The sequence below is a fragment of the Hemitrygon akajei genome, chromosome 3 (genome assembly GCF_048418815.1).
Source record: "Hemitrygon akajei chromosome 3, sHemAka1.3, whole genome shotgun sequence".
Lineage (NCBI taxonomy): Eukaryota > Metazoa > Chordata > Chondrichthyes > Myliobatiformes > Dasyatidae > Hemitrygon > Hemitrygon akajei.
The window spans coordinates 136,474,329-136,501,384 of record NC_133126.1 but is presented as its reverse complement, the minus strand read 5'-3'; the positions used below and the strand labels follow the sequence as shown (position 1 = coordinate 136,501,384).

General features: G+C 41.1%; 1 protein-coding gene and 1 long non-coding RNA gene across 3 annotated transcripts; one reads left to right on the top strand and one right to left on the bottom strand.

The window, feature by feature from the left end:
* Window positions 1-26,823, top strand: LOC140725443 (uncharacterized). Of its 2 annotated transcripts, none has more exons than XR_012098350.1 (3): window positions 1-126; window positions 23,328-23,495; window positions 24,048-26,823. It is a non-coding gene; the product is annotated as an uncharacterized lncRNA (long non-coding RNA). The 2 variants fall into 2 exon arrangements; XR_012098349.1 differs by lacking the exon at window positions 1-126 and adding an exon at window positions 21,467-21,822.
* Window positions 19,845-21,406, bottom strand: her8.2 (hairy-related 8.2). The gene is made up of 4 exons (XM_073040903.1): window positions 21,251-21,406; window positions 21,047-21,142; window positions 20,855-20,933; window positions 19,845-20,607 (listed from the first exon to the last, which is right to left on the bottom strand). Exons 1-4 carry the CDS (start codon window positions 21,311-21,313, stop codon window positions 20,126-20,128), a joined length of 720 nt encoding a protein of 239 aa, XP_072897004.1. The 5' UTR covers window positions 21,314-21,406; the 3' UTR covers window positions 19,845-20,125.
* Window positions 26,824-27,056: the final 233 nt, after the last annotated feature.

Below are 27,056 nucleotides of genomic sequence, written 5' to 3'. Positions count from 1 at the left end.
TTGAATAGCCGGGGAGCGGCGCGTCCCGAGGACGCCTAAAGGTTATTAGCTTATCCAATGGGAGTGCAGCGCTTTGTGTGCCGTTCAATGCTGCGCTCTGCCTGCTGTCAGGCTCTGGCGAGCCACGTGAGTAAATGGGACTTTTAAAGTTATTTGTTATGCAATTCAGCACAACAGAACTGTACTTTTTTTTAAAAAAAACCAAACATTACACCATCCTGTCCTCGCATTCCAAAACGTTAGCTATCAATCGCAGGCCAGTTCGCTACAACCAAAATCAGGAAACAAATGGCTCCGCTGTTTACGGGATAAGATGGTGGAACTTCGGGCAGGAATGTACGTTCTTACACTTTCATGAAGTCTTGGGAAATAAAACCATTTTAAATATCAAGGCAAATTACATCTTTTTCCCAGTGAATAGGTAGAAGTTATTAAAAACACACAACATTAATTTAGATGATTCGAGAGGTTTAATTTTAATAACTTTTAAGAAAAAGATGAGACCGGCAGTAAAAATTAAGGAAAACCGAAGAGAAAAGTCCATTCCTCTGCATTCGAAGAAGAATCTATTTCTGGGTACGTAGGTGAAATGTAACATGATGCTGGTAGCAGCTGCACTCTTTCGGCAGAATGAAACAAATAAGAGCATTAGCTGGTCTCGAAGGAGCAAGCGACAGGTGTTGGCTCCGGTTGCATTTGTTTTCGCCTTTTACTTCCAGTGCTATGTAACTGTCATATTTATTATATCCAATCTACATCCATCCAGCCCTTTTCCTGCACTGATTTCTGCAAAAGTGATTTGCTAGGGATATAATCAGCATAAGTCATTTATCCCCTATTTTAAAGATTACACTCTTGTCAGATCAATTATGTAAATCGGCCCCTTTTAACTACCACTTAGCCAGTTTTATTGGAGCAGTAAACACACAATATTGTCTGGCATTCCCACTCTAAAGAATACGCCTGAAAGCAGTGGGGAAAAAAGTGTTTTGCATACTTTGGAAGGAACCTCAAAAATGACTCTAAAAGTCGTTCAGAAATGTGTTACTGGAATACAATAGAAATGTCTTCGCATTGGCTCAGGTTCTGCGGCACGATCACTCGGTGCTTCTGCCGTACATCCTCTTTAACACTGCGATTTGTGTCCTGGCTAGCGGCTGGTGAGATTGAAAGGCTTGCGATACCATTCGAGTACAGTTTCAGCTCCATTTTTAACATATATGTCATAGGGAGGCATCGCAATCTTGGTGGCATAATCTCTTCCTGCTGTACATTTTGCACGCTGAATGTTGTTATGACAGTCTTTGTCCGTTTCTGAACATCGGTGTGTATAATAAAAAGACAACACAATAACAGGTTCATGAGCGAATGTATGTTTCACACGATTGGGTCCCCAGTGCATGAACATTAACATCATGCCACAAATCAGAAGGATTTACGTGGTTTACGGGAAATGTTCATATTATTCTCAGATAACAAGAAAAGTGAGTTATTTCACATCTGGACATTGCTTCGAGAAACTAAAACGCTTACTGTGTAAGCAGTTTAGCGGACTTTCATGGATTGGTGATGAGATACATTCCACAACCAACAAGAAAATTACGATTCAGAGCTTTATTTTTCTCTCTCGTTGGAAAGATTGGCTCCTTGCCACGAACGTAATTGGGCTCAGTCATTATGCAACCTGCTCTGCGGATCTTGCAGCTGTCGTTGAAATCTTTTGTTTCGAGCGAGCAGGCGTACCCGATTCTCGTTTTCAATATATTTCATCAGTATTCAAGAATGGTTGGCTTGGAAAATAATTCTGATAATAGAGGGGGAGACTGTGCCTCCCACCGAATGCGTTTCAGGGGCTGATTGCTAAATGCACCTGCGAATTTATGCCTCTAAATGGTTTTCAAACACTCAGCAGCGATGATAGGGCGATCATAACGGAAAGATTCCCGATGTTTTAGTTAATATGAACCCACATAATTGTGTGAAGTTTTAAATTGTGTTGGCGTGGTATTTGGGATGGTATGGGACTGTCGCTGGAAAATTCATTCGAAGGGGTAAAAGAAAAGCCAAATGCCTATACTCTACTTGCAATGTTTTGCAGCAAAGAGAGTTTGGGATAAATCTTGACCAAGTACCCGAGATGTTTGTCATGTGCATGCACTAGTTTAAAACAAATAATAAAGCATTATCTTCTGTTGTGGTACCGTGTATTTCGCTAAGACCAGTCAGACAACAATAGCAAGGACTCACGACGTCGAGCAAGCAATTGTCATTTCCAGCCACGGCTATTCACAATGAGCAAGGAACTACAGCTTCGCTTAACGGAAGGGCGGGCGGGCGGGGCAAGGCCAAGGCCATTGACTGCCCGTCTGACTCTCATTCACCAGCACATTGTATGCTATCATTGCTGGCTAAATATCCAAAAGATTTAGCCCGCCATTTATTCCGCGGGCTCCACAATATCGCTTCAGAAAATAAAACTGGGAAATGGGAAGTGTCACCTACCGTACAGTTCTGGAATATGCTAGGTATCTCAATCGATGGGAAAATAATGGAGAATATGAAAACAGCCTCGCTCAGTGTTCCCCATGAGTTTTACGGTGATTCCGTACTCAAAAGGGACAAGTGCAGCTTATATATGTACTGCACTTTCATCGTAGCAAAGCTTCGCAGAGTTTTTCGAGTGAAGGTTATGAAACAAAATATGTTCTCGAGCTACAGGAGAGGGGAGAGGAGCAGATGGCCGAGGAGCAGATGGCCCGAACGTCCGTCAAAGATTCAGATTACAAGGAGTGGCGTAAAGGACGAAGGAGAGGTAATGGGGACGAGAGAATATTGTGGTGGAATTTCCAAAACTTGGTGCCCGGGCCAGTAAGAGATTGTTGCCAACAGGAAAAGAATCATATTCAGGAGTAATTAAGAATCCAATATTGGAGAGCAACTGTATCCCGGGAATGAGACGGGTTTACAGTGGTAGAGAGTGAGAGGGCCACGAAGGGACTGGAAATTTTACTGCGAGGCACTGTCTAATCAGAAATAATTACGGATGCTGCCCGACCTGCTGAGTTCCTCCAGCGTGTTGTATGTGTTGCTTTGACCACAGCATCTGCAGAGTACTTTGTGTTTATGGTTCAGCTCTGGGATGTTGGTGAACAGGATTGACTGCAATTTAGGACGTCGGCAGCGGGTTTGAGTGACCTGGCGTTTATAACAAGGGAGTCCTGTATTAGAGTAATCATAGCAAAGGCATTAATAAAGATGAGCTAAGACAGAGTGGAGTTATTGATGTGGAAATTAGAGGAGCTGGTGATAAAGTCGCCCCATACTCACCGGATCGATATTTTTCGCTACCATTGCTTCATTTTCAGACAAATCTTAAGGTTAGCGACAAGCTTGTATTGGGAACCGAAGGAAATGGAGCAAATCTTGTGCCAAGTTGCACCTGCAGCTGGACCATTCCCGGTCACAGGTTGACAATGCAGCCGCGTGTCGAGGAGAACAAGACACCGGAGCTGCATTACTGAGACACTGCTGGTGAAATTAAAAAAAACAGCACTAACTTTCACGGAATTCTCCGCTCACAGAGACCACGGCTCTCCCATTAAAGTGCGTTTATTATCAAAGCACCATATACAACCTTGAGATTAATCTTCGTCCAGGCAGCTCCGACACAAAGAAACACACTAGAGTTCGCGATAAACCCCGACACCACAAACACCCGACAATCAAACACCCAATGTACGAGAGCAGACCCCGAGTGGTAGGGCTGAGGATGGGCCGGGTGGTTTACAGAGGCAGTATGTAGATTCACGGCGAGCAAGGGCAGGCTGATGACAGGGCAAATTTCCACTCAACGGAATGAGTTGCAATGTCAAGGAGGGACAAAATCGAAAAGGTTGAAGAATACAAGACTGAAGGTGTTATATTTGAACGCACGCAGAATACGGAATAAAGTAGATGAACTTGTAGCACAGAGTTTGGCGGGTATGATGTTGTGGGCATCCTGCAGGTAGATTTGGAAAAATCAGATTGGTGCTGGATACTAGGAAGGGAAATTTGTAGAATGGCTATAAGATGGCTTACTAGAGCAGCTCATGGCCGAGCCCACGAGGGGATCAGCTAGCCGTCCTGCGGAAGGGTTTCGGTTGGAAACATCGACTGTACTTTTTTCCATAGATGCTGCCTGGCCTGCTGAGTTCCTCCAGCATTTTGTGTGTGTTGCTCGGATTTCCAGCATCTGCAGATTTTCTCTTGTTTGTAGGGGATCAGCTATTCTGGATTGGGTGTTGTGCAATGAAACAGAATTGATTAGAGAGTTTAAGGCAAATTAACCCTTGGGGGCAGTAATCACTAGCAGGGTGACGGCAGAGCAGAAATGACCGGAGTTTCTGGGAGCAATTTGGAAGGCACAGGATAGATACATCCCAAGGAGCATAGAAATCTATGGCACATTACAGGCCCTTCGGCCCACAATGTTGTGCTGACCATTTAACCTGCTCTAGAAACTGCATAGAATTTACCTACCACATTGGCTTCTATTTTTCTAAACTCCATGTATTTATCTAAGAGTCTTTTGAAAAACACTATTGTATCTATCTCCACCACCTTCACTGGCAGTGCATTCCACACACTCACCACTCTCTGTGAAAAACTTACCTCTGACATCCCTCTTGTACCTACTTCCAACCCTTAAAACTATGCCCCTTGTGTTAGCCATTGCAGCCCTGGGAATAAACCTCTGGTTATCCACACAATCAATGCCTTTCATCACCTTATACAACTGTCAGGTCACCTTTCATCCTCTGTTGCTCCAAGGAGAAAAGGCCAAGTTCACTCAACCTATTCTCGTAAGGCATGCTCCCCAATCCAGGTAACATCCATGTAAATCTCCTCTGCATTCTTTCTATAGTTTCCACATCCTTCCTGTAGTGAGGTGACCAGACTGAACATAGTACGCCAAGTGGAGCCTGGACCAAGGTCTTGTATAGCTGTAAAATTACCTCATGGGTCTTGAACTCAATCCCATGTTTGATGAATGCCAACACACCGTACGCCTTCTTAACAACACTGTCAACCTGCACAGCAGCTTTGAGTGTCCTATGGGCTTGGACCCCAAGATCTCTCTGATCCTCCACACTGTTAAGAGTCTTGCCATTAATACTATATTCTGTCTTCAAATTAATCCTACCAAAATGCACCACTTCACACTTAACTGTGTTGAACTTCATCTGCCACTTCTCAGCCCAGTTCTGCATCCTATTGATGTTCCGCTTTAGCGTCTGACAACCTGCCGGACTAGCAGCAACGTGCCCAATTTTGTGTCATCAGCAAACGTACTAACCCACCCTTCTTCTTCTTCATCCAGGTCATTTATAAAAATCTCAAAGAGGAGGGGTCCTAAAACAGATCCCTGTGGAACACCACTGGTCACTGACCTCCATGCAGATTATGAACCAACTACAACCACCCTTTGCCTTCTGTGGGCAAGCTAATTTTGGATCCACAAAGCAAGGTCTCCTTGGATCCCATCCCTGCTTACTTTCTGAATAAGCCTTGCATGGGGTACCTTATCAAATGCCTTACTGAAATCCATATACACTACATTCATTGCTCTACCTTCATCAATGTGTTTAGTCACATCATCAAAAGAATTAAATCAGGCTCGTAAGGCATGTCCTGCCCTTGACAAAGCCACGCTGACTATCCCTAGTCAGATTATATCTCCAAATGCTCATAAATCCTGCCTGTCCTCCAACAGCTTGGCCACCACAGAAGTAAGACTCCCTCTTCTATAATATTCTGCTCTATTCCCTTTCGGAACAAGGGAACAAAATTTGCAAACCTCCGATCCTCCAGTACTTATTCCATCCTACTGATGATGGAAAGATCATCACCAGAGGCTCAGCATTCTCCTCCCTTGCTTCCCACAGTAGCCTGGGATATATCTCTTCTGGTCCTGATGACTTATCTAACTTAATGCATTTGAAAAGCTCCAGCATATCCTCTTCGTTAACATCTATATGGTCAAGTGTTTCAGTCCGCTGTAAGTCATCCCCACAATTGCCAAGGTCCTTTTCCTTGGTGAATACTGAAGTAACGTATTTGTTAAGTACCTGCACTACCTCCTCCAGCTCCATGCACACATTTCCACTATCTCACCTGATTGGTCCTATTATCACACGGCTCATCCTCTTGCTCTCCACATACTTGTAGAATGCCTTGGGGGTTTCCTTAGTCCTGCACACCAAGGCCTTCTCGTAGCCCCTTCTAGCTCTCCTAATTTAATTCTTAAGCTCCTTTCTGGCAACCTTGTAATTTTGTAGAATTCTATCAGGAAGAAGTAGTATTCTAAAAGAGGATGACACAACTGGGGCTGACAAGTGAATTCAAAGCCAACATATAAACCAGAGGACATATAACAGACCAAAATATAGTGAAAATTTAGAGGATTGGGAAACTATTAAAAAACAACTGAAGGCAACTAAAAAAGTCATAGAGAGGAAAAAGATGGATTACGAAGTTAGTAATAGGGGATAACAAAATGGCAGACAAACTGAATAAGTATTTTGCATTAGTCTTCACTGTGGAAAACACGAGAAGTATGCTGGAATTTCAAAAGTGTCAGGGGGCAGAAGTGAGTGATGTTGCCATTTTGAGGGAGAAGGTGCTTGGGAAGCTGAAAGGTCTGAAGGTAGGTAAATCACCTGGGCTAGATGGTCTACACCCCAGGGTTCAGAAAAAGGTGGCTGAAGAGAATGTGGAGGCATGAGTAAGGTTCTTTCAAGAATCAATAGATTCTGGCATGCCTATGGAGGACTGGAAAATTGCAAATGTCACTCCGCTCTTCAAAAGGCTCTTAAAAAGGGCCCATAGGATCATCCCAACCACAATCTATTCTAGCTACTGTCATCCGGGAAATGGTACCGCAGCATAAAAGCCAGGACCAACAGGCTCCGGGGACAGCTTCTTCCACCAGGCCATCAGACTGATGAGCTCATGTTACATTGACTGTTCTATTTATTATAAATTACTATGATTGCACATGGCACATTTAGATGGAGAACATAACAAAGATTTTTACTCCTCATGTGTGTGAAGGATGTAAGAAATGAAGTCAATTCAATTCAATTCAAGAAGGAAGAGAGTTAGAAGGGAAGAAATTATAGACCAGTTAGTCTGACCTCAGTAGTTGGGAAGACATTGAAGTTGATTGTTAAGGATTTAGTTTCAGGGTATTTGGAGGCACATGACAAAATAAACCAAAGTCAGCATGGTTTCCTTAAGAGAATTCTGTTGGAATTCTTTGAAGAAATAACAAGCAGGATAGGCAAAGGAGAATTGGTGGATGTTGTCTACCTAGATTTTCAAAGGGCCTTTGACAAGATGCTGCACATGAGTCTGCTTAACAAATACAGTGCCTATAAAAGGTACTCCCTCCCCCCCCCCTTGCAGTTTTCATGTTTTGTTGTTTTGCAACTTAATCACAGTGGATTTAATTAGGCTTTTTTGACACTGATCAACAGAATAAGATTCTTTTCTGTCAAAGTGAAAACAGATCTCTACAAAGTGATCTAAATGAATTACAAATACAAACACAAAATAATTGATTGCAAAACTATTCACCCCTTCAAGTCAGACAAACCAAATTATCACTGGTGCAGCCAAATGCTTTCAGAAGTCACATAATTAGTAAAATGGAGATCATCGAGTGCAAATAAGTGTTCAACTGATTGTAGTAAAAATACACTTATATCTGGAAGGTCCAACTGATGGTGAGTCAATATCCTGGCAAAAACTGGACATTAAAGACAAATAACACTCAAGGCAATGTCATGGAAAATTAAGCGATGGATGCAAGAAAATTTCCAAGTCACTCATATCCCTTGGAGAACAGTTAAATTAATCATCAAGAAATGGAAAGAATATGGTACAGCTGTAAATCTGCCTAGAGTAGGCCATCCTCAAAAACTGAGTGACAGTGCAAGAAGGGGACTAGTGACAGAGGTCACCAAGAGACCTATGACAACACTGGAGGAGTTACAAACTTCAGTGGCTGAGATGGGCGAGACTGCGCACACAACTGTTATGCAGGTGCTTCATCAGTTACAGCTTTATGGGAGAGTGGCAAAGAGAAAGATACTGTTGAAAAAAACTCACATGAAGTCGCAGCTAGAGTTTGCTAGAATGCATGCGGGAGACTCTGAAGTCAGCTGAAAGAGGATTCTATAGTCTGATGAAACCAAAATTGAGCATTTTGGCCATCACACTAAAAAAAATGTTTGGGGTAAGCCAAACACTGCACATCAGGATTAGAATCAGAATCAGGCTTATTATCACTGGCATATAACCATATAACAATTACAGCATGGAAACAGGCCATCTCAGCCCTTCTAGTAGGTGCCAAATGCTTACTCTCACCTAGTCCCACCGACCTGCACTCAGCCCATAACCCTCCATTCCTTTCCTGTCCATATACCTATCCAATTTTACTTTAAATGACAATATCGAACCTGCCTCTACCACTTTTACTGGAAGCTCGTTCCACACAGCTACCACTCTCTGAGTAAAGAAGTTCCCCCTTGTGTTACCCCTAAACTTTTGCCCCCTAACTCTCAACTCATGTCCTCTTGATTGAATCTCCCCTACTCTCAATGGAAAAAGCCTATCCATGTCAACTCTATCTATCCTCCTCATAATTTTAAATACCTCTATCAAGTCCCCCCTCAACCTTCTATGCTCCAAAAATAAAGACCTAACTTGTTCAGCCTTTCCCTGTAACTTAGGTGCTGAAACCCAGGTAGCATTCTAGTAAATCTTCTCTGTACTCTTTCTATTTTGTTGACATCTTTCCTATAATTTGGTGACCAGAACTGTACACAATACTCCAAATTTGGCCTCACCAATGCCTTGTACAATTTTAACATTACATCCCAACACCTATACTCAATGCTCTGATTTATAAAGGCCAGCATACCAAAAGCTTTCTTCTCCACCCTATCCACATGAGATTCCACCTTCAGGGAACTATGCACCATTATTCCTAGATCACTCTGTTCTACTGCATTCTTCAATGCCCTACCATTTACCATGTATGTTCTATTTTGATTAGTCCTACCAAAATGTAGCACCTCACACTTATCAGCATTAAACTCCATCTTTCAGCCCACTCTTTAACTGGCCTAAATCTATCTGCAATCTTTGAAAACCTACTTCATTATCCACAACGCCACCTATCTTAGTATGATCTGCATACTTACTAATCCAATTTACCACCCCATCATCCAGATCATTAATGTATATAACAAACAACATTGGACCCAGTACAGATCCCTGAGGCACACCACTAGTCACCGGCCTCCAACCTGACAGTTATCCGCCACTTCTGTACCTCCTACCTGATGGCAACAGTGAGAAAAGGCTACGCCCTGGGTGCTGGATGTCCTTAATAATGGACACTGCCTTTCTGAGACACCGCTCCTTGATATCCTGGGTACTTTGTAGGCTAGTGCCCAAGATGGAGCTGACTAAATTTACAACCCTCTGCAGCTTCTTTCGGTCCTGTGCAGTAGCACCCTCCATCACCCCGCATGCCAGCCAACAATGCAGCCTGTCAGAATGCTCTCCATGGCACATCTATAGAAGTTTCAGAGTGTATTTGTCGACATACCAAATCTTTTCAAACTCCTAATAAAGTATAGCTGCTGTTCTTGCCTTCTTTATAACTGCATCGTTATGTTGGGACCAGGTTAGATCCTCAGAGATCTTGACACCCAGGAAATTGAAACTGCTCACTCTCTCCACTTCTGATCCATCTGTGAGGATTGGTACGTGTTTCTTCATCGTATCCTTCCGGAAGTCCACAATCAGCTCTTCTGTCTTACTGACGTTGAGTGCCAGGTTGTTGCTGTGATACTAGTTGGCACATCTCACTCCTGTATTCCCTCTCGTCACCACCTGAGATTCTACCAAGAATGTGCATATCATCAGCAACTTTATAGATGGTATTTGAGCCATGCCTAGCCACACAGTCATGTGTATATAGAGAGTAGAGCATTGGGCTAAGCACACACCCCTGAGGTGCACCAGTGTTGATCGTCAGAGGGGGGATATGTTATCACCAATCCGCACAGATTGTGGTCTTCCAGTTAGGAAGTTGGGGATCCAATTGCAGAGAGAGGTACAGAGGCCCAGGTTCTGCAGCTTCTCAATCAGGATTGTGGAATGATGGTATTAAATGATGAGCTATAGTTGATGAACAGCATCCTGACGTAGGTGTTTGTGTTGTCCAGGTGGTCTAAAGCCACGTGGAGAGCTCACCATCATCAAAAACTCACCATCACGACCGTAAAGAACGGTGGTGGTGCATCATGCTGTGGGGATGCTTCACTGCAGCAGGCCCTGGAAGGCTTGTGAAAGTAGAGGGCAAAACGTATGCAGTGAAATACAGGGAAATCTCAGAGGAAAACCTGATGCAATCTTCAAGAGAACTGTGACTTGAAAGAAGATCTGTTTTCCAGCAAGACAATGACTCCAAGCATAAAGCCAAAGTTACACAGGTATGGCTTAAAAACAACAAAGTTAATGTCCTGGAATGATCAAATCAAAGTCCAGACCTCAACCCAATTTAGAATTTGTGGTTGGACTTGAAAAGGTCTGTTCACTCATAATCCCTATGCTTGGATAGTTTTGTAAAGAAGAATTGGGGTGGGGGAGGGGGGGTAGAATTGCAGTGCATGTGTGCAAAGCTGATAGAGACCAACCCACATAGACTCAAGGCTGTAATTGCTGCCAAAGGTGCACCTACTAAATACTGACGAAAGGGGTGAATACTTATGCAATAATTATTTGTATTTAATATTTCTAATTAATTTTGATCACTTGGCAGGAACGATTCTTTTTCTGTTGATCAGTATCAAAAACATCAAATTAAATCCACTGTGATTCAATGCTGTAAAACAATAAAACATGAAAACTTTCAAGGGGGGGTGAATACTTTTTATAGGCACTGTAAGAGCCCATAGTATTACAGGAAAGATACTAGCATGGATAAAGCAGTGGCTGATTGGCAGGAGACAAAGAGTGGGAATAAAGGGAGCTTTTTCTGGTTGGCTGCCAGTGACTAGTTCCACAGGGGTCTGTGTTGGAAACATTCCTTTTTACATTGTATGTCAGTGATTTGGATGATAGAATTCATGTCTTTGTGACCAAGTTTGTAGACAATATGAAGATAGATGGCAGGGCAGGTAGTGTTCAGGAAGCAGGGAGTCTGCAAAAGGACTTGAACAGATTAGGAGAATGGACAAAGAAGTGACAGATTTAATACAATTTTGGGAAGTGGATGGTCATGCACCTTGGTAGAAGTAATAAAAGTGTAGATTATTTTCTAAATGGAGAGCAAATTCAAAAATCCAAAGTGCAAAGGGATTCTTTAATCCTTGTGCAGGATTCCGTAAACGTTATCTTTCAGGTTGAGTCAGCGGTGAATGAAACAAATGTAATGTAATTTCAAGAGGACTAGAATAAAAAAGCAAGGATGTAATGCTAAGGCTGCATAACACAGTGGTGAGGCCTCTGTTGGAGTATTGTGAGCAGTTTTGGTCCCCTTATCTAAGAAAGGATGTGCTGACACTGGAGAGGGGTTCAGATGAGTTTCACGAGGAGGATTCCAGGAAGGGGAGGGTTCCATATGAGGGCTGACTGATGGCTCTGGGCCTATACTCACTGGATTTCAGAAGAATAAGGGGGGATCCCATTGAAACCTATCAAATATTGAAATGCTTAGATAGAGTGGATATGTAGAGGATATTTTCTATGGTAGGGGAGCCTAGGGCCAGACAGCACAGCCTCAGAGTTGAGGGACATACATTTAGAATGGAGGTGAAGATGAATTCCTTTGGCAGAGACTGGTGAATCTATGGAACTCATTGTCACAGATGGCTGTGGAGGCCGTTACTGGGTATATTTAAGGCAGAGGTTGATAGATTCTTGATGTCAAGGCAAGAAGGGTAACGGGGAGAAGGCAGGAGATTGGGGCTGAGAGGGAAATGAATCAGCCATGATGAAATAGGCTAAGTGGCCTAATTCTGCTCCTATATCTTAAGCTCTTGTAGTCTTAAAAGAAAGAACAAATGGTGCAAACAATAAAAAGTTTTAAAAAATGTACACTGAATATGAACCGCAGAGTTCCAGAAAGTGAGTCCACAGCTGCGGAGCCAGTTTCGATGTTGTGGCAAGTGTTGATGGCTGCAGGCCACAGATGCAAAATCAGTTCAGCACTGAAGTGAGTAAAAGCCTGACTGAGTAGTGAGCTGAGCACCGTTCATCCTTCACCCTTGGCCTCAACACCTTAATCTTTTTAATCTGGCTCGGCTCTCAAATTGGCTAAACATCGGTTAGTTTTCTGCTCTCAGACCAGGCCCACCCCCCCCCCCCATTTCAATTCAGTCCAAAGTTACACTGCGATCCTAAGTTCACCCCAGCAATGACCACTGCAGCTGTTCCTTTCATTCTCTAGAGTCCAGTTCGCCAAAATCTTCAGGATACCTCAAAAAACACCAGGTCATACAAATGGTTCAAAAGTCACCTCCCAAAAGGAAATTACAGGCTGCGGATTGCAGTGACAAAGTGCAGAACAAAGTGAGAAATAGACTGTTGGGAGAAAGGAGGTGCAGAGTGTTTTGTCTGAAATAACAAAATTGTTCTGAATAATTTCAAATATCTTATGTCTGCCTGTATGTGTATGTGCACTGTAAGAGTAAACAGGAATATAGTCTCTCTTTCAAAACCAGTCAAAATTCTCTGAATTTAAAAATAAAGACAGTGTGCACCCATAGTTACCAGATTTGAAGTCCCACACACATCCACGTTCATCGGCTCACATGAGGACACTGATGTTTTGGTCTCAAATAATATTTCTGAGAGGGCATGTGCTGATGGGCTGCAGGATTCAGAGGACATATTATGTTGCCTGCTAGGAAGTGGGTAACTCACCAAGATGGGATAACATGTATCCCAGGTTCTCAGAGGCTGTCTCCGAAAAAATAGCTCAGGCTTTGGGTATAAATTTCCAATTGATTTTGGCTACAGGTTGGGTGCCGGAGGATTACTGACTAATTTAGTAGCTTTAATTAAAAAGGAAAAGGGGAAAGTCTGTGGTTTGGATTAGTTCAAATTAATAACAACAGAGACTAAAATCTGCACAGATAAATATTGGGGAAGTTTGAAGGAAAGATTAAGCCATATTTAATAAAGTGTAGATGAATCACATGGATTTGTTAAAGGGAAGTTGTCTCTGACTAAATGGATATATTTTTTTGAAGAGGTGAACAACAAGGGGCCATAAGAGAAACATGTATGATGTAATCTACATGGGTTTCAGGAAAGCATTTCACCAAGACCCATGTGACAAAATGGGATACAAGGAAAAAATGAAAAGTTAGTTAAACATTTGCTCGGTGTTAAAAGCAAAGGGTGAAAGTGAGAGTTTAAGTAGGTTTAATGGGTACCTTGTTTTTGTGATGCTTAATGCTGCAGACTCTAACGTATAGGTTAGATTGAATGTTTGCCAGTGTTACCAACATTACCAGTGTGGATAACAGTAATCTAAGACACAGGGAATTATAAATAATCTGGTTAACTGTAAATAGCACTTGGCACATAAAAAAATAGGAGAAATGGGCCTCTCTGTGATAGAGAATCCTAAAGATCCACCCTTCCACACAGAAATTTATTGTCACTTTTGTCTTAGTGAGACAAACCCTTATTCTGAAGCTTTGCTACCTGGTTCTGCATTACGCCTTGAAAATAAATACTTACTCAGCATTAATCCTGTCAACACTTTAGCAAGTTTTAATAAAATCACCTCACATTCTTCTCAACTCCAGTGATTATAAACCGTGCCTACTTGACCTAGTCACTTAAAACAATTTCTTCCTATAAGGAGTCAATTCTGTGAATTTTCTGAGAATGTCCTTAAAGGCAAATGTAACCCTTCTTAAATAAGCAGACAAGCACTGTACATGGTCTTCAGCTGTACTCTTGTACATCTATAGCAAGATATCCCTGATTTAATATACTACTCTCTTTGCAACAAAGGCGCAATATTGGCCTTCCTAATTTCTTGCTGGACCTCCATGTCAATGTTTTGTATTTCGTGTTCATTCAGATCCTTCCGCTTTTCTCTTCTTCTGCCAATGTGGATAACTTAACAGTTTTCCATTTTAGGCTCCATCTGCCACCTTTGTTTACTCACTCAACTTATTCATATTTTTGCAGCTCCTCTGTCTTCCTCAAAATCTGTTTCTCATTTTTAAATTGTCTTTATCCTGAGTAAACCTAGTCCTTCATCAAAGTCTCCATTATAAGAATCAAATAACTAAGTTCCTAGCATTGATTCCCCTCTAACTAGAAGTGAACTCACTTCTAGTTAGTTTCTCAATTCTAAAGCTGACCCTTTTATCTTGATTCTCTGTTGCTTATTGTTTAACTAATTCACAGCATATTACCCTCAATGCTATGTGATCTTACCTTGTGCAATAAACTTTTATTAAGCTCCTTATTATCAAATGAATTTTGGAAATATACTGTTTCTTCTTTATTAGTTATACTAGTTGTATTCTCAAAAGACTAATAAATTTGTCAAAGTTGCTTCTCCTTGATTATATTGCAATTATTATTTCCTTAAAATTAGACCACAGGATATTCCCAGAGACAGTTGTCCAACAAACTAGCCTATTCCTTTTATATTGCCACTGGATTTTCTTAAAAAAAAAAGTGAAACTCACTATGGGAAATGTAGTGGAGACAGAAAAGCCCATCATTATTTAAAAGAGTGCTTCAACAGTGTACAGGGCTAAGCAACAAGAGATGGTGAAGAAATAACCTAAACTGTTGCAGTTTTCACTGACATGCACACAGAGGACCAAATGCCTGCTTTTGTACCACAATTATTTTGATTCTGTGATAGAGATAATATTGCACGTGAAGGGAGAGACGTCATTTCAGTTTCTTCTCCGATTGCCGTGATAGATCATCACACAACTTGTAATTCATCACAATTCATGCTTAATCATTTCAGGAGCTGGAATAGTATCTCTATATGCTACAATACTCAAAGTGGGATTAGTAGGGTGTGATACTATTGTTAGCTAAAGCTGATTTCACCTGCCTGTAAATTGATGAAAATATATTTCTGTAATTGCTAATCAGAATTCATTACTAATTAAACCAGAAGGCAAATAGCTTGAATTGAAATGATAGCCTCAAATTGTTACCAATGTATTTTTCCACATCTTATTCTTCTAACGCACCTGCCAAATGAACACACTGAGTAAAGTACAATACTGTGTATTTTGTTGATCTGTGCATTTTTGAGTATTAGAATTTGAAGATGATTGTATTTAACTTTTCGTGCTATCTTTATGTCATCACAGCTCCGAAGTTCAATCATTAAATATTTAAATACATGCCTAAAAATAATAATTGGGTTTATGATTATTATTGCCATTATTTTATTTTTATTCAACTGATTATTGAAAAATAAATGTTAAATTCAGCCTGACACAAATATAAATGAGAAACAAAGGGTAATCTTAGTACATGACCTTTCTGATTAATTGGAACATTTAGTTTACATTCTGCTTTAAGAAATAAATGTTAACTCTATTTTTGATTAAGAATATGAAATACGACTTTTTTATTTGCAGTGAAGAATTGGTCAAATCAATTGTATAAATCAAACCTTATTGAGTGAAAGTTATGCAAGTAATTGGCAATAAGAATATATCCAATTTTCGCCATCATTCTCACTTGAAAGGCAAATAAAGCAAGTCATACAGTCATGTATGACTCCAACCAACATGACTCCAATTGGCTATCAACATCACTGGGGAGAAATTTCCCAGTTGTAGCAATTTTACAGTTTTTATTTATTGACATACAGCACAAAGTAGGCCCTTCTGGCACTTTGAGCCATACCACCCAGCAACCCCCAATTTAACCCTTTCCTAACCATTTACAATGACCAATTAGCCTACAAATTGATCTGTTTTTGGACTATGGGAGGAACCCAGAGCACCCAGAGGGAACCCATGCATTCACAGGCAAACATACAAACACCTTACTGACAGCAGTGGGAATTGAACCTGGGTGCTGGTACTGTAAAGCATTTTGCAAGTGTGTGTGTGTGTGTGTGTGTGTGTGTGTGTGTGTGTGTGTGTGTGTGTGTGTGTGTGTGTGTGTGTGTGTGTGTGTGTGTGTGTGTGTGTGTGTGTGTGTGTGTGTAGTTATGACAAGCTTTTTGCACCAATCTTTTTTGGAGTGTTCATCATACGGTGTGTCTTGGGCATCTGAAACCTGGCAGGGCCCATCCATCTCCAGGTTTTTTTTTATGAGGTCGAGTCGCTAGCTCGACACTCAACCCAGGCACGGATGGAGAGCACGCAAGGGAGCCGGCCGGATTCGAACTCAGGACCTCTCGCCCCGAAGTCCTGTGCGAACCACTATGATAACATAAAATTTTTTGAAAAGAGCCACTGACAATAAAAATAAGATCCAGAAGTGCATTTAGTCACTAAATCCAGGATGGATCACATTGGATATGTCACCATGTTCCATCACTGGACTGCATGTGGAATCCAGCTGGAGTGCGGTTCTTTGGTGTTACATTGGAGAATTGCCTCTCCAGTCCTACACCAGTCAGATCAGATTCAGTATACAAAGAGAAAAGTAAGTTTTTTAAAAACATTATCTTACTTTGTATTCTTAGTTTAATCTATTTCATTATTTGTTCTAAGGCCATTTCACTGATATTTTATTCATTTATCTATCTATCCAGCTACAAACTATCTATGTAATTATTTATATATATGTATATGAGTGTATATTTAGAGATACAGCATGGTAACTTGCTCTCCTGACCCAACAAGCCCACACCACCCAATTATACAGATGTGACCAATTAACCTGCAAATGCATATACCTTTGGAATGGAGAAGAAGCCAGTGTTTATTTTATAAAATGTTACTTTCAACATTTTTTTCAGGCGTTACTAATTTATCAAAGTCACTTGAAAACTCTTTAAATCTATTTCAAGCTTAGGCAGAAGCTAAAGCCCTGCTCCTGTTTTGTCCTCTGGTAAATTAACTGAGGGGTATGCTGGAAATGATGCTGCCCATAGGCTGGTCATAGCTGAGACCTCACTGCCCTCGAGGATGCAGAGGGACAGCAAGATTAGGTATCTATATCCAGTCTGGGTATATTCAGGAGGGCAGATATTGGGTTAGGCGACAGCCCAGGTGGAGGATGAATCCAACTCAGATGACATAATATATTTTCTGAGAGTTTGCTGTGTTAAATTAACTACTGCTCTCTACTTTCCTACTTTACAACAGTACTCAATTTGTTTGAGGTTTATCAGGACACTATATATACTCAGTGGCCACTTTCTTAGTTCTTCCTGCTAATCAGCGAATAGTGTGGCAGGAGCTCAAGGCATAAAAGCATGCAGACATCGTCAAGTGATTCAGTTGTTTTTCAGACCAAAAATCAGAATGAGGAAGAATGTGATCTTAGTGGCAGTGACTATGATATGATTGTTGGTGCCTTACTGAGTGGTTTGAGTATCTCAGAAACTGTGGATCTCCTGGGATTTTCATGCAATCTCCAGAGTTTACAGAGAATGATGTGAAAAACAAATAAAATCTAGTCCGTGGCAGTTCTGTGGGCAAAAACACCTTGTTTATGAGAGTGGTCAGAGGAGAATGGCCATTGTAATTTTAGCTGAAGGGAAGGCAACGGTATCTCCAATAACCATATGTTACAACATTGGTGTAGAAGAGCATTGCTAAACAAACAACACATCAAACCTTGATGGACTACAGCAGCAGGAGACTGCACTGGGTTCCACTCCAATGGTCACTCATGCACCAAATAAAGTAGCCACTGAGCACAAATTCAACTATTGGTGCAATACTTCAGCAGAGCTGGACAGAAATGTTTCATATTTGTTTGTACTTGACACCTGCACCAACTAATCACTCAGCTTTTCAACTGTTTCATGAAAGCAATTGTATGATCTGACGTGACCCTCTGTCAGGGGTTCTCATTAAAGATTGAGTAAAGCACGGTAGCAATGGGAATTATTTTGTTGTTACTACTTGTTCATCAAAGAAGCCGCAGTAGTGGTTATATTTCCTCAGGAGTTTGGGGAGATTTGGTCTGTCACTAATGACTTAGTCAGATTTCTGCAGGTTGGAGTCCATTCTGACTGGTTGCGTTGCCGTCTGGTGTGGAGGTGCCAGTGCACAAGATCTGGAAAAGCTGCAGAGAGTTGTAAATCTCCATGATGGGATTCAGCCTCCCCACCTTCCAAGACTTCCTCAATTGGCGTTGCCTCAAAAAATGGCGTCCATCATTAAGGACTCTCATCATCCAAGAGATGCCTTCTCTTCAGTACTACCATCAGGAGTCAGAAGACACAGACACACAGCTTCTTCACCTCTGCCACAGATTTCTGAACGGACCACGAAGCCCTGAACAATCTCACGTGTTGTTCTCTTTTCACGCTATTTATTTATTTATAAAATTCATTGTAAATTATGGTAATTTGTTTAGGTACTGCTACTGCAAAACAACTAATTTCACAACATATCCCGGTGATAATAAACCTGATTTTGATTCTGTTTTAATCAGACAAATAATTTCCTTTAGTGACGGGGGTCAGAGTCTTTACATTTTAGAAGTTTGGTGCAGTGATCTGCACTACTGTACAAATCTCAACATGCAGGCAAGTGCTGGGTAGAATGACAGATATTTAAAGCCTGTAAGCAAAATGTCGTGAATCTGAGGGAAATATTTCTTTTAATTTCACAGATTGCTACACACTAACATTTGACTAAACATAGCGGAAAAAATGCTTCTTCCATATGGACCATGAGGCGGAACGCTCCCACCTCTCACCGTACTGCCTGATCTTTTTAGTTGGTTGTTACGATCTGGGCCGCGCTGCAGGGGATCAACATGATACGGGGTACTCTGACGCTGTCCGCTGATGGGGTGGGATGAGTACCGAAAGCTGGGATTTGTTTCTATGAAGTAAGTGTTGATTCCATGTCGGGTCTGCGGCATGAAAGAGTCCTACAGTGATCAAATGCAAAGCAGGGCTCGCAGTGATTCACAGATGATTTGTTTTATGGCTCAATTGTTAGCCTCCTGAAGACCGTGGGAAACTTCTCGTTTCCAGATGAAAGCGAAACTTGGCTGGACTCTGGTGTTAAAAACGACGGCTTTCAGTCTCCAGATATCACAGAAAGTGCAAAGTTTTCCACTGAGCGGTAGGAAAACTTCAGAAGTCTCCATTAGCACTTGAGTGATGTTTGCTTATGAGTAACAATGGGTTCCTTAACTTTATATTTTGCGACTTACTAACCCGCTAAGCTGTTTCGCATCTCATCCTTTATTTCGTAGTGTTGACTAATGTTAAGCTTCCGGAGACAGACTAGTTTAAGTATCCCTACCGCCTTTCGCGATACCGTTTATTTCGGAAGGCTTCTTCGATGAAAATGGACATTCTTTTGGAAATGAGTATTGCGTTTCCAACACACTCACTGCCTTTGCGCTGAAGTATTTGTAAATTAAAACACAATTAACTTAAACGTTCATATCAGAACTCTCATGCTAACTCTGATGCATAAATGCAACAAGTTTTTGTAAGTAAAATTTGCGCTAGAACTTGTCTATTATTTTTAAATGTCTATTATCATTAAAATGAAATGTTCTTACTATATTTAATAGGTTACAATACCGTTAGAATGCAATGCATCAATAGAAACGCAGAATGAGATACAAAATGATTTTCAATGTTTATTAATGTCGTTAATTGAAATATAAACATAACATAAGAGGAAGTAATAAGTCCGCAAGCATTCTATCAAATAAATTAGATGTATTTCATTGAATACAACATTATAAACGCCTTCTACAAAATAGGCTACGGATAAGCACCCTTCAGCGTGAAGTACCCTGATTTTAGCACACATAAGGGACATTTTTTTGCCCAGCAGTGTTTCGAAAAGCATATCTATGAGATACATAAGGAGAGTCTAATCTTTAATAAAGCTGCACAAAGTCTTCACCAGGGTCTCCACACGCCTGAAAATGCAATCGGCGAATTGTGCATTAAGGCCAAATCTTCTTGTAGCTGCTGAGTAGAAGAGCTGGCCAGGAGGTGCAGGTTTGCAGGAGCATTTGGAAATGGATCAATACTCTTGCCGCACACTTTAAACCCAGGACTGCAGAGTCGGTCAGGAGATGAGCGAGGAGACGGATCCGCAGCTCCCGAGGGTGCGGCATGAGCCGGAGGGAGGTTCCCCTGGGTCGCTGAAGGGAGCTGACTCTTTGTGGTTTGCGGGTTAAGGGCTTGTGTCTTCAGACTGGACTGGCGTGAATCTTCGCTGGATCGAGGCAGCGACTTGAGCAAGTGGTTCAACAAGCGCGCCCCTACAGTTTTGTCCATCCAATCGCATGTCAATAGCAGGTTGTGTACTTCATGCATACACTGGATGTAGCCAGCACTATATCGCTGCTGAGCCTCGAGTCCAATTTTAGTATCAGCTAAAATAAAGCGAGAAATAAGCATAAATAATAAAATAATGAACTTTCGGTTTCCTAATTATAATCGCGTACGTGTACAAGCAAGCGGATTTCAAGCGTTAAAATAAAACTTTAAAATTAACAATTACTTCAAGATTGCTTAGATTGAATTGAATACACTGTAGTTTGATTTGATATAGACCCACAAGACTGCTTTGATGTCGTTATTGTACATTATTGATCCCAATAGCACTGAAGCGAAACTCACCCATCATCCTGCTGTTCTGAACGTTCTGAAGGTGTTTCACTGTCATCTCGAGGATATCTGCTTTTTCCAGTTTCGATTGCTAGAAAATAATGAAGAGCTGTTGTCAGACTCGGCTTTCAGTCAGCTTCAATGAAAGATCAGCAGAGTCCTTGCATTTGGGGCAAGAAGGAAGAAGAGAGCACGGGTACTCACATCGAGGCGAAAGGCGCTGACGACCGTTTCTTTTAGTTGGTCGAGACAGTTGTTGATCCGTTCTCGGCGTTTTCTTTCGATAAGAGGTTTCCTTAACTGCAGGACAAGACATACACAGAATAAGCACGTGCCGCTGTTGGAACTTCAACCAAGTATTATTTGCGCGCTTCCAAAACCTAACGTCGCTGACATTATTTTTCTTACCTTGCGCTCTTCTTTGGCGCTTGAGAGTTTTTCCACGTTGTTGCTGAAGGTTGTGGCAGTCATGTTTTCACCGATCTGGAGGAGAGATTTGCTGCAAGATGCTCGCTGGTTTCAGACTGAGGCTGTGATGTCTTCTTGCTCTCTGCCGAACTTCTATTTATATCCACGAATTAGCATGTGAATGCGTGAGTTCCTGAGCTCAGCCACTTTCCCACACTTGGGGTCGCGGCCAGAGGCGAGTGTCCATCAATCAACAGTGACAGCTCAGTGCTCTCACTCAATGGCCAGGCTGACCGCCCAAAGAGCGACAGATGGCCGAGGCCAGGAATCTCTTCCAGCCGAATCTTATCGTTCTCTCAGCACTCCAAGCAGTTCGCATGGGTCCTCAAACTGCCCCTTTCTACATTCCCATGGATTTGGTTAGTGGTGAGAAAAGGGATGGTGTTACTCCAGTTACACCTGGGAACCCTGTCTTTTTTCATCATGTGAATGGTGTCAATTTTGCAACCGCAAAAACACGAAATGCATCCGCCCTGTCCCATTCACAGCTGTGGGGCTGAGCTCTTGTTGAGGTTTGGATCATTTTCCTTGTTACATTGTCAAGGTTTTCTCTGTTCATTATGAAACGGAATACACTGCCTTGAACGTTACTGTACCATGCTTTTGAAATAGTTTATGCGTTTCCTTTTAGCAATGAGAGTCCCATTTTGAAAATCGTATCTTTCACATTTATAACAATTAGTGTATTATTTATTGTTCGTTCACAACAGGTAAATGTCTTGGTTTCTTGCGGGAAGACCGAGGATCATTGATTTGCTTCTAACGCGTGACACAATTTTATACAAAATAAATATACTTTTCATTATTTGAATGACTGAATACCACATTACCCAAATAATTATCATTAATTACTCATTGGATGAGCGAATGAAAATAGACTCAGGTACACGATACACTTCGGGTAGGTATTAAATTGAAAATGCTGTTTTTTTAAAAAAAAGTGGTTCAGCGATTTATCGCCAGAAACGAGTCTTGATCGCATTTCACGTCCAGTTGATTTTTGGAGAATACTGAGTGCTAACAAGCAGCCAGCGCTCCCGTTAAGGAGTGTTTTTTTAAAAAATTTATACTACAGTAGACGAGCATTTACGTTAGGGACTGTTTCTGCGTATAGTTCTGCGTCAAGAGGCGACAGTCTTTAGACTTGTTCCTTTGGAATACTGCGATTCTGGACAAACTCTTTAAATTGGGCTGAAGTGAGGTGGAAACAAAGCGTGCGAATCTTAATTTTAAAAATCATATGCACCAAGATCTTTTTTTAATTTTGAAAGACTCTTCTTTGACCAGTGCTCAAGTTTTTATGTGCTGGTATAAAAATTGCGGTCCAGAGGAAAAAGATTTGTAACAATAAATATAATTATACCTTAAATTAAGTAACCGCCGCCCTGTTTCCGCAGAACTCTAATAAAAGTAGCACCGTGATATCTCTGAGTGCTTTCCACCATAAACTGCATTTCCAGTGTTAAATGTATGAAAGGCGGCAGTCAATTTACGTACAGCAAGCTCGCAGAAAAAGCGGTGTAAAATAATCAAATAATTATTTTTATTGGCGATTGCTAAAATCATAGATCATCAACCCAACATTTAGTAAGTTTGTGTGTGTGTGAGAGAGCACGCGCGCGCGTTGGTGGGGGTGGGAGGGTGGAGGGAGGCGAGTTAAGGCGTTGTCCTTCCTTGTCTAATTCAAGCTACTCAGTTATATAGAGTTACCGTGTAAGAACTGAACTATGCACCACGCATCTTCATATCTTTTTATTTTTCGAAAATATTTGAACTTTGTCGACATCAAACCAATATGTTGATTTAAAATGTTTTAAAATAACCGTCTTTCCTATGTTCGTCGTTTCTTTTAACAGGTGCACCTCTTAAGAACAGAATGTTGGCCAGATAATTCACAGGGTTGTAAATCTTTCTTGCCTATGTTTTTTTTTAAAACGCGAACTTATATATTTAAAAAAAAACACAATATCCCGAAGCAGATGTTCACCCATTCACGGCAATGTTTTTCCTTTTTTAGCGAATTCACCGCAGCGGCTCTGTTTGCCTTGAGACACGCGACTGCCAGGCGCAGAAACCAACGTGGGAAATTCTTCCGAACAATAACCCCCTTTCACGATATTTCCTAACAACCTTTCAGATTAACTGCGGAGGCAGAGCTGCGCAGGGAGTGGATGTAGACCATAAGGTGAATCCTTTCAGATGGCGTGACATCCGTTTAATTACTATGGCAACCGGGACATGCACCACTCCAGATCCAGACAACTACTTTTTGTATTTACTCATATAATCCACTTATCTAATTCTAAATATTTTATTCGATGATTTTTGTTTCTTAATTTAAGGGGTATCAGCAATACCTCCCCCTTATAGACTCGAGTCGCCGTCTTAAAGAAAAAGGGAAGTCACATAATTTCCTCCAGTGTCGGCTGAGGTGAGGCTGGAGGGCAAGGAGTGGTCCATGTGGCCTTTCGAGACTGCTCTCCGATCAATTACCCCACGTCTGCTTTGTACCTCAATTCATACTGCGCACTTACTTGACAAAAAACATTCTTGAAACTTCACCAGCTCACGCTCTTTGGAGGAAAGGGGAAACTCTAGATTTATATCAGCCCTCAAACACTAGTAGGATTATTGTTATTATTTGCATGCACGAGTGTCTCCTGATTTCCCGCGTTAAGTGGCCAGATGCACAGTTTAAGACGTTTTTGATCATACATTGTTTTTTTCTTCTGTTCAGGAACTCCAACGTACTTAATGCACCAACTGAAAAGGGATCAAATGTTCTCTGAGTTCAACGTGGTCAGGATACAGTACCTTGGGTTCATCCTAACCCAGTGCATCGAAACAATTTGCCCTCTTCCCATCTGCTGCAGGAGGCTTCAGAATGCGCGGTGTGCTTTGAAAGGCAGCGCAAGGAGCATGCACCAACACCCTATTTAGAGGCAAGATCGTTTTATACCACATCGCATGACCTGGTATTGTTCAAAATCCTTCTCACGCCTGGAAACCGAAGGGTACACTGGAAGACTTTTCCAAACGGGTTAACATTCATTTTCAATGAATTGGAATTCACTTAACGACCATAACGGCCGCACAAGACTGAACATCACGATTATAGAACTCTATCGCCTTTATGATGGATTCGTTCGTTCCACCTAACCAGGACTGTTCCGCACGTGCCCAGAAACTACCCCCACTCCCACCCACACAACACACTCCATAAATTAATTTGTTATACTTTACTTTTTGTCCAATAAATGTGTAAACGCAAATAACAAATACACATCGAATGAGATTCCAATCTAAGGCGCCTTTTCCTTCTCCATTTGCGGACGAACGACCTCACTATTTCCTCTGAGGAAGAGCAGGGCCGTTATTCTTGGTGTCAAGGGAATGATCTTATTTCTCAATAATTATCAACTTACAGTCTCTCTTGCCATGAGCAAAGAGCTCCCTTTTTTTAACTGTCTGCTGTGCGTGAATTCCCCGCCAAGTTTCCGACGTTTCCTTTGTCGAAGAGACTGACAGTAATTCTGTAAGTGTGAGTACCAGAGTTAACAGGCAATGGGGAGTGAAATCAAACCTGAAATTTTACACACCGCATTTACTATGTTCTTATTGTATGATTAATTCCAAAATATGCCGTTAATTAATTTTAATAACAAAACTAAATTTAAATAACAAAAATGAGATCTATTCGGAATCGGGTTCATTATCACGGACGTGTTGTAGAATTTGTTGTTTTGTGACAACAGTACCATGAAAAATAAAAAAAATGCTGTAAGCTTCAAACTTACATATGTAAATAATGTAAAAGAGGGGAAGGCAAGATAAGTTCATTGACTGTTCAGAAATCTGATGACAGAGCAGAAGAAGCTGTTCCTAATACATTGAGTGTAGGTCTTTTGGCTCCTGTACCTCCTCCCTTGTGGTAGGAATGAGAAGCGGACACGTCCTGGACGATGAGGATCCTTAAAGCCTCATGCTGCCTAATTAACGTACCACCTCTTGAAGATGTCCTCAGTAATAGGAAGGGTTGTGTCCATGATCCAGCTGCCCGTGTCTATAACCCTCTGCAGCCTCTTTTGATCCTGCATGTTGGAGCCTCCAGATCATGCTGTGATACAAGTCAGTCACAATGCTCTCCACTGCACCTCTGTAGAAATTTGCACTAGTCTTTAGGCACAAACCACATCTCTTTAAACTCATGATGAAGTATAGACTTTGGTGTGCCTTCTTGAAGATTGCATTCAATGTGTTTGGCCCAGAGGAGATCCACTGAGATGTTGACACCCAGGAACTTTAACTACTTACCTTTTCCCTGCTGACCACTTAGTGTGTGCTCTCCCAACTTCCCTTCCTGAAGTCCATAGTCTTGTTGGCATTGAGTCTGAGCTTGTTGCTGTTACACCACTCAACTAGTCAATTAATTTCACTCCTGTACCCCTCCTTGTCCCACTTGAAGTTCAACCAATGACAGTGATGTAATTGGCAAATTTAGAGATGGCACTTAATTAAACTTTTTAAAGCACTGGTTATTACAAATAACTCAAATGTGTAAAAACATGCATACTAATTCTAGGAAATCCTCACAACGGTGAAAATTGTACCAAAGTCTGGAGTTTATGGGATTTTTCCAATCTTCAAAGTAACATCAGAGAAAGTCTAGGAATGACATTGGCAACTATTTGAGACCATAAGACCATAAAGCATAGGAGCAGAATTAGGCCATTTAGCCCAATGAGTCTGCTCCACTATTCAATCATGACAGGTTTATTTTTCCCTCTCAACCTCATTCTCCTGCCTTCTCACCATAACCTTTAACACCATTACTAATCAAGAAACTACCAACCTTGGTGATGGTATAATTTATCCATTATACCATCACTCAGGGTGGGGAGGGGGTGGCTCTATTGATGTTTCAACAGAGAATCCCTGTGGAAATAATGTTATTTAATGTGCTGGTTTCATTATGTAGTCTTCATCCATATGAAGCAGTTTCAGTTTGAATTGTATTTGAACGGTTGTGTAGATTTGTTGTGAAATTACTTAAGTTGCATTCAGCCAATTGGTATAAACGTATTTTCAAGTGGAAATTTAACACCTGTGTGGTTGACTACTATTACAATTCCACCTATGCTAATTATTCCCATGCCAATTGGAAAAAATTTTGAGGACACCTGGTATTTAAATGTTAGCAGCAAACTTCTTCAATTTCAGTGCTAGTGGGGGGTATAGTTTGGTTGTATTTGGGGATGGATGAACAAGAGCTGTGGGGGAGCTGGTGTCTGAATAAGCTGTTAGCCAGAACATCTCATGATGTATAATATATCTAGAGCTGTACAAATTAATCTTATACCAATAAAAGTGCAATGGTTACATTTGTAATTTGAATCAAAACCATAGAATTATAAGAATAAATATTATTTCATATTTAACTCTTTTGAAATAAAATGAAAACTTAATACTGTGAAATTTGTGTAAATAGTTTTAAGTTTGTATGATGATTTGTATAACTGAGCAGCACCAACATTTTTTTATTTCTCTTCACAAGTTAATATTTTTGCATTTTTATAAATCTAAAGGACTATACTTCAATTAAATGTCTTTAACAGAAGCATATAATAGTTTGCTTACTGCCGTCTTGCTTGTTAACTGTCATAAACTCACAGTTACTTTTATTTTTCCACTGGAAATATTAAACTTGCCCTCAGCATTTCCTTACATTCTGGATTGTAAAATGACA

Excerpts from the sequence above, each read along its gene's own strand:
- her8.2 (XM_073040903.1), bottom strand. The coding sequence starts at position 21,313 with ATGACTGCCACAACCTTCAGCAACAACGTGGAAAAACTCTCAAGCGCC. Across the intron at positions 20,934-21,046 it reads TCAGCGCCTTTCGCCTCGAT|CAATCGAAACTGGAAAAAGC; the intron begins GTGAGTACCCGT and ends ATTATTTTCTAG. Across the intron at positions 20,608-20,854 it reads TCAGAACAGCAGGATGATGG|CTGATACTAAAATTGGACTC; the intron begins GTGAGTTTCGCT and ends GCTTTATTTTAG.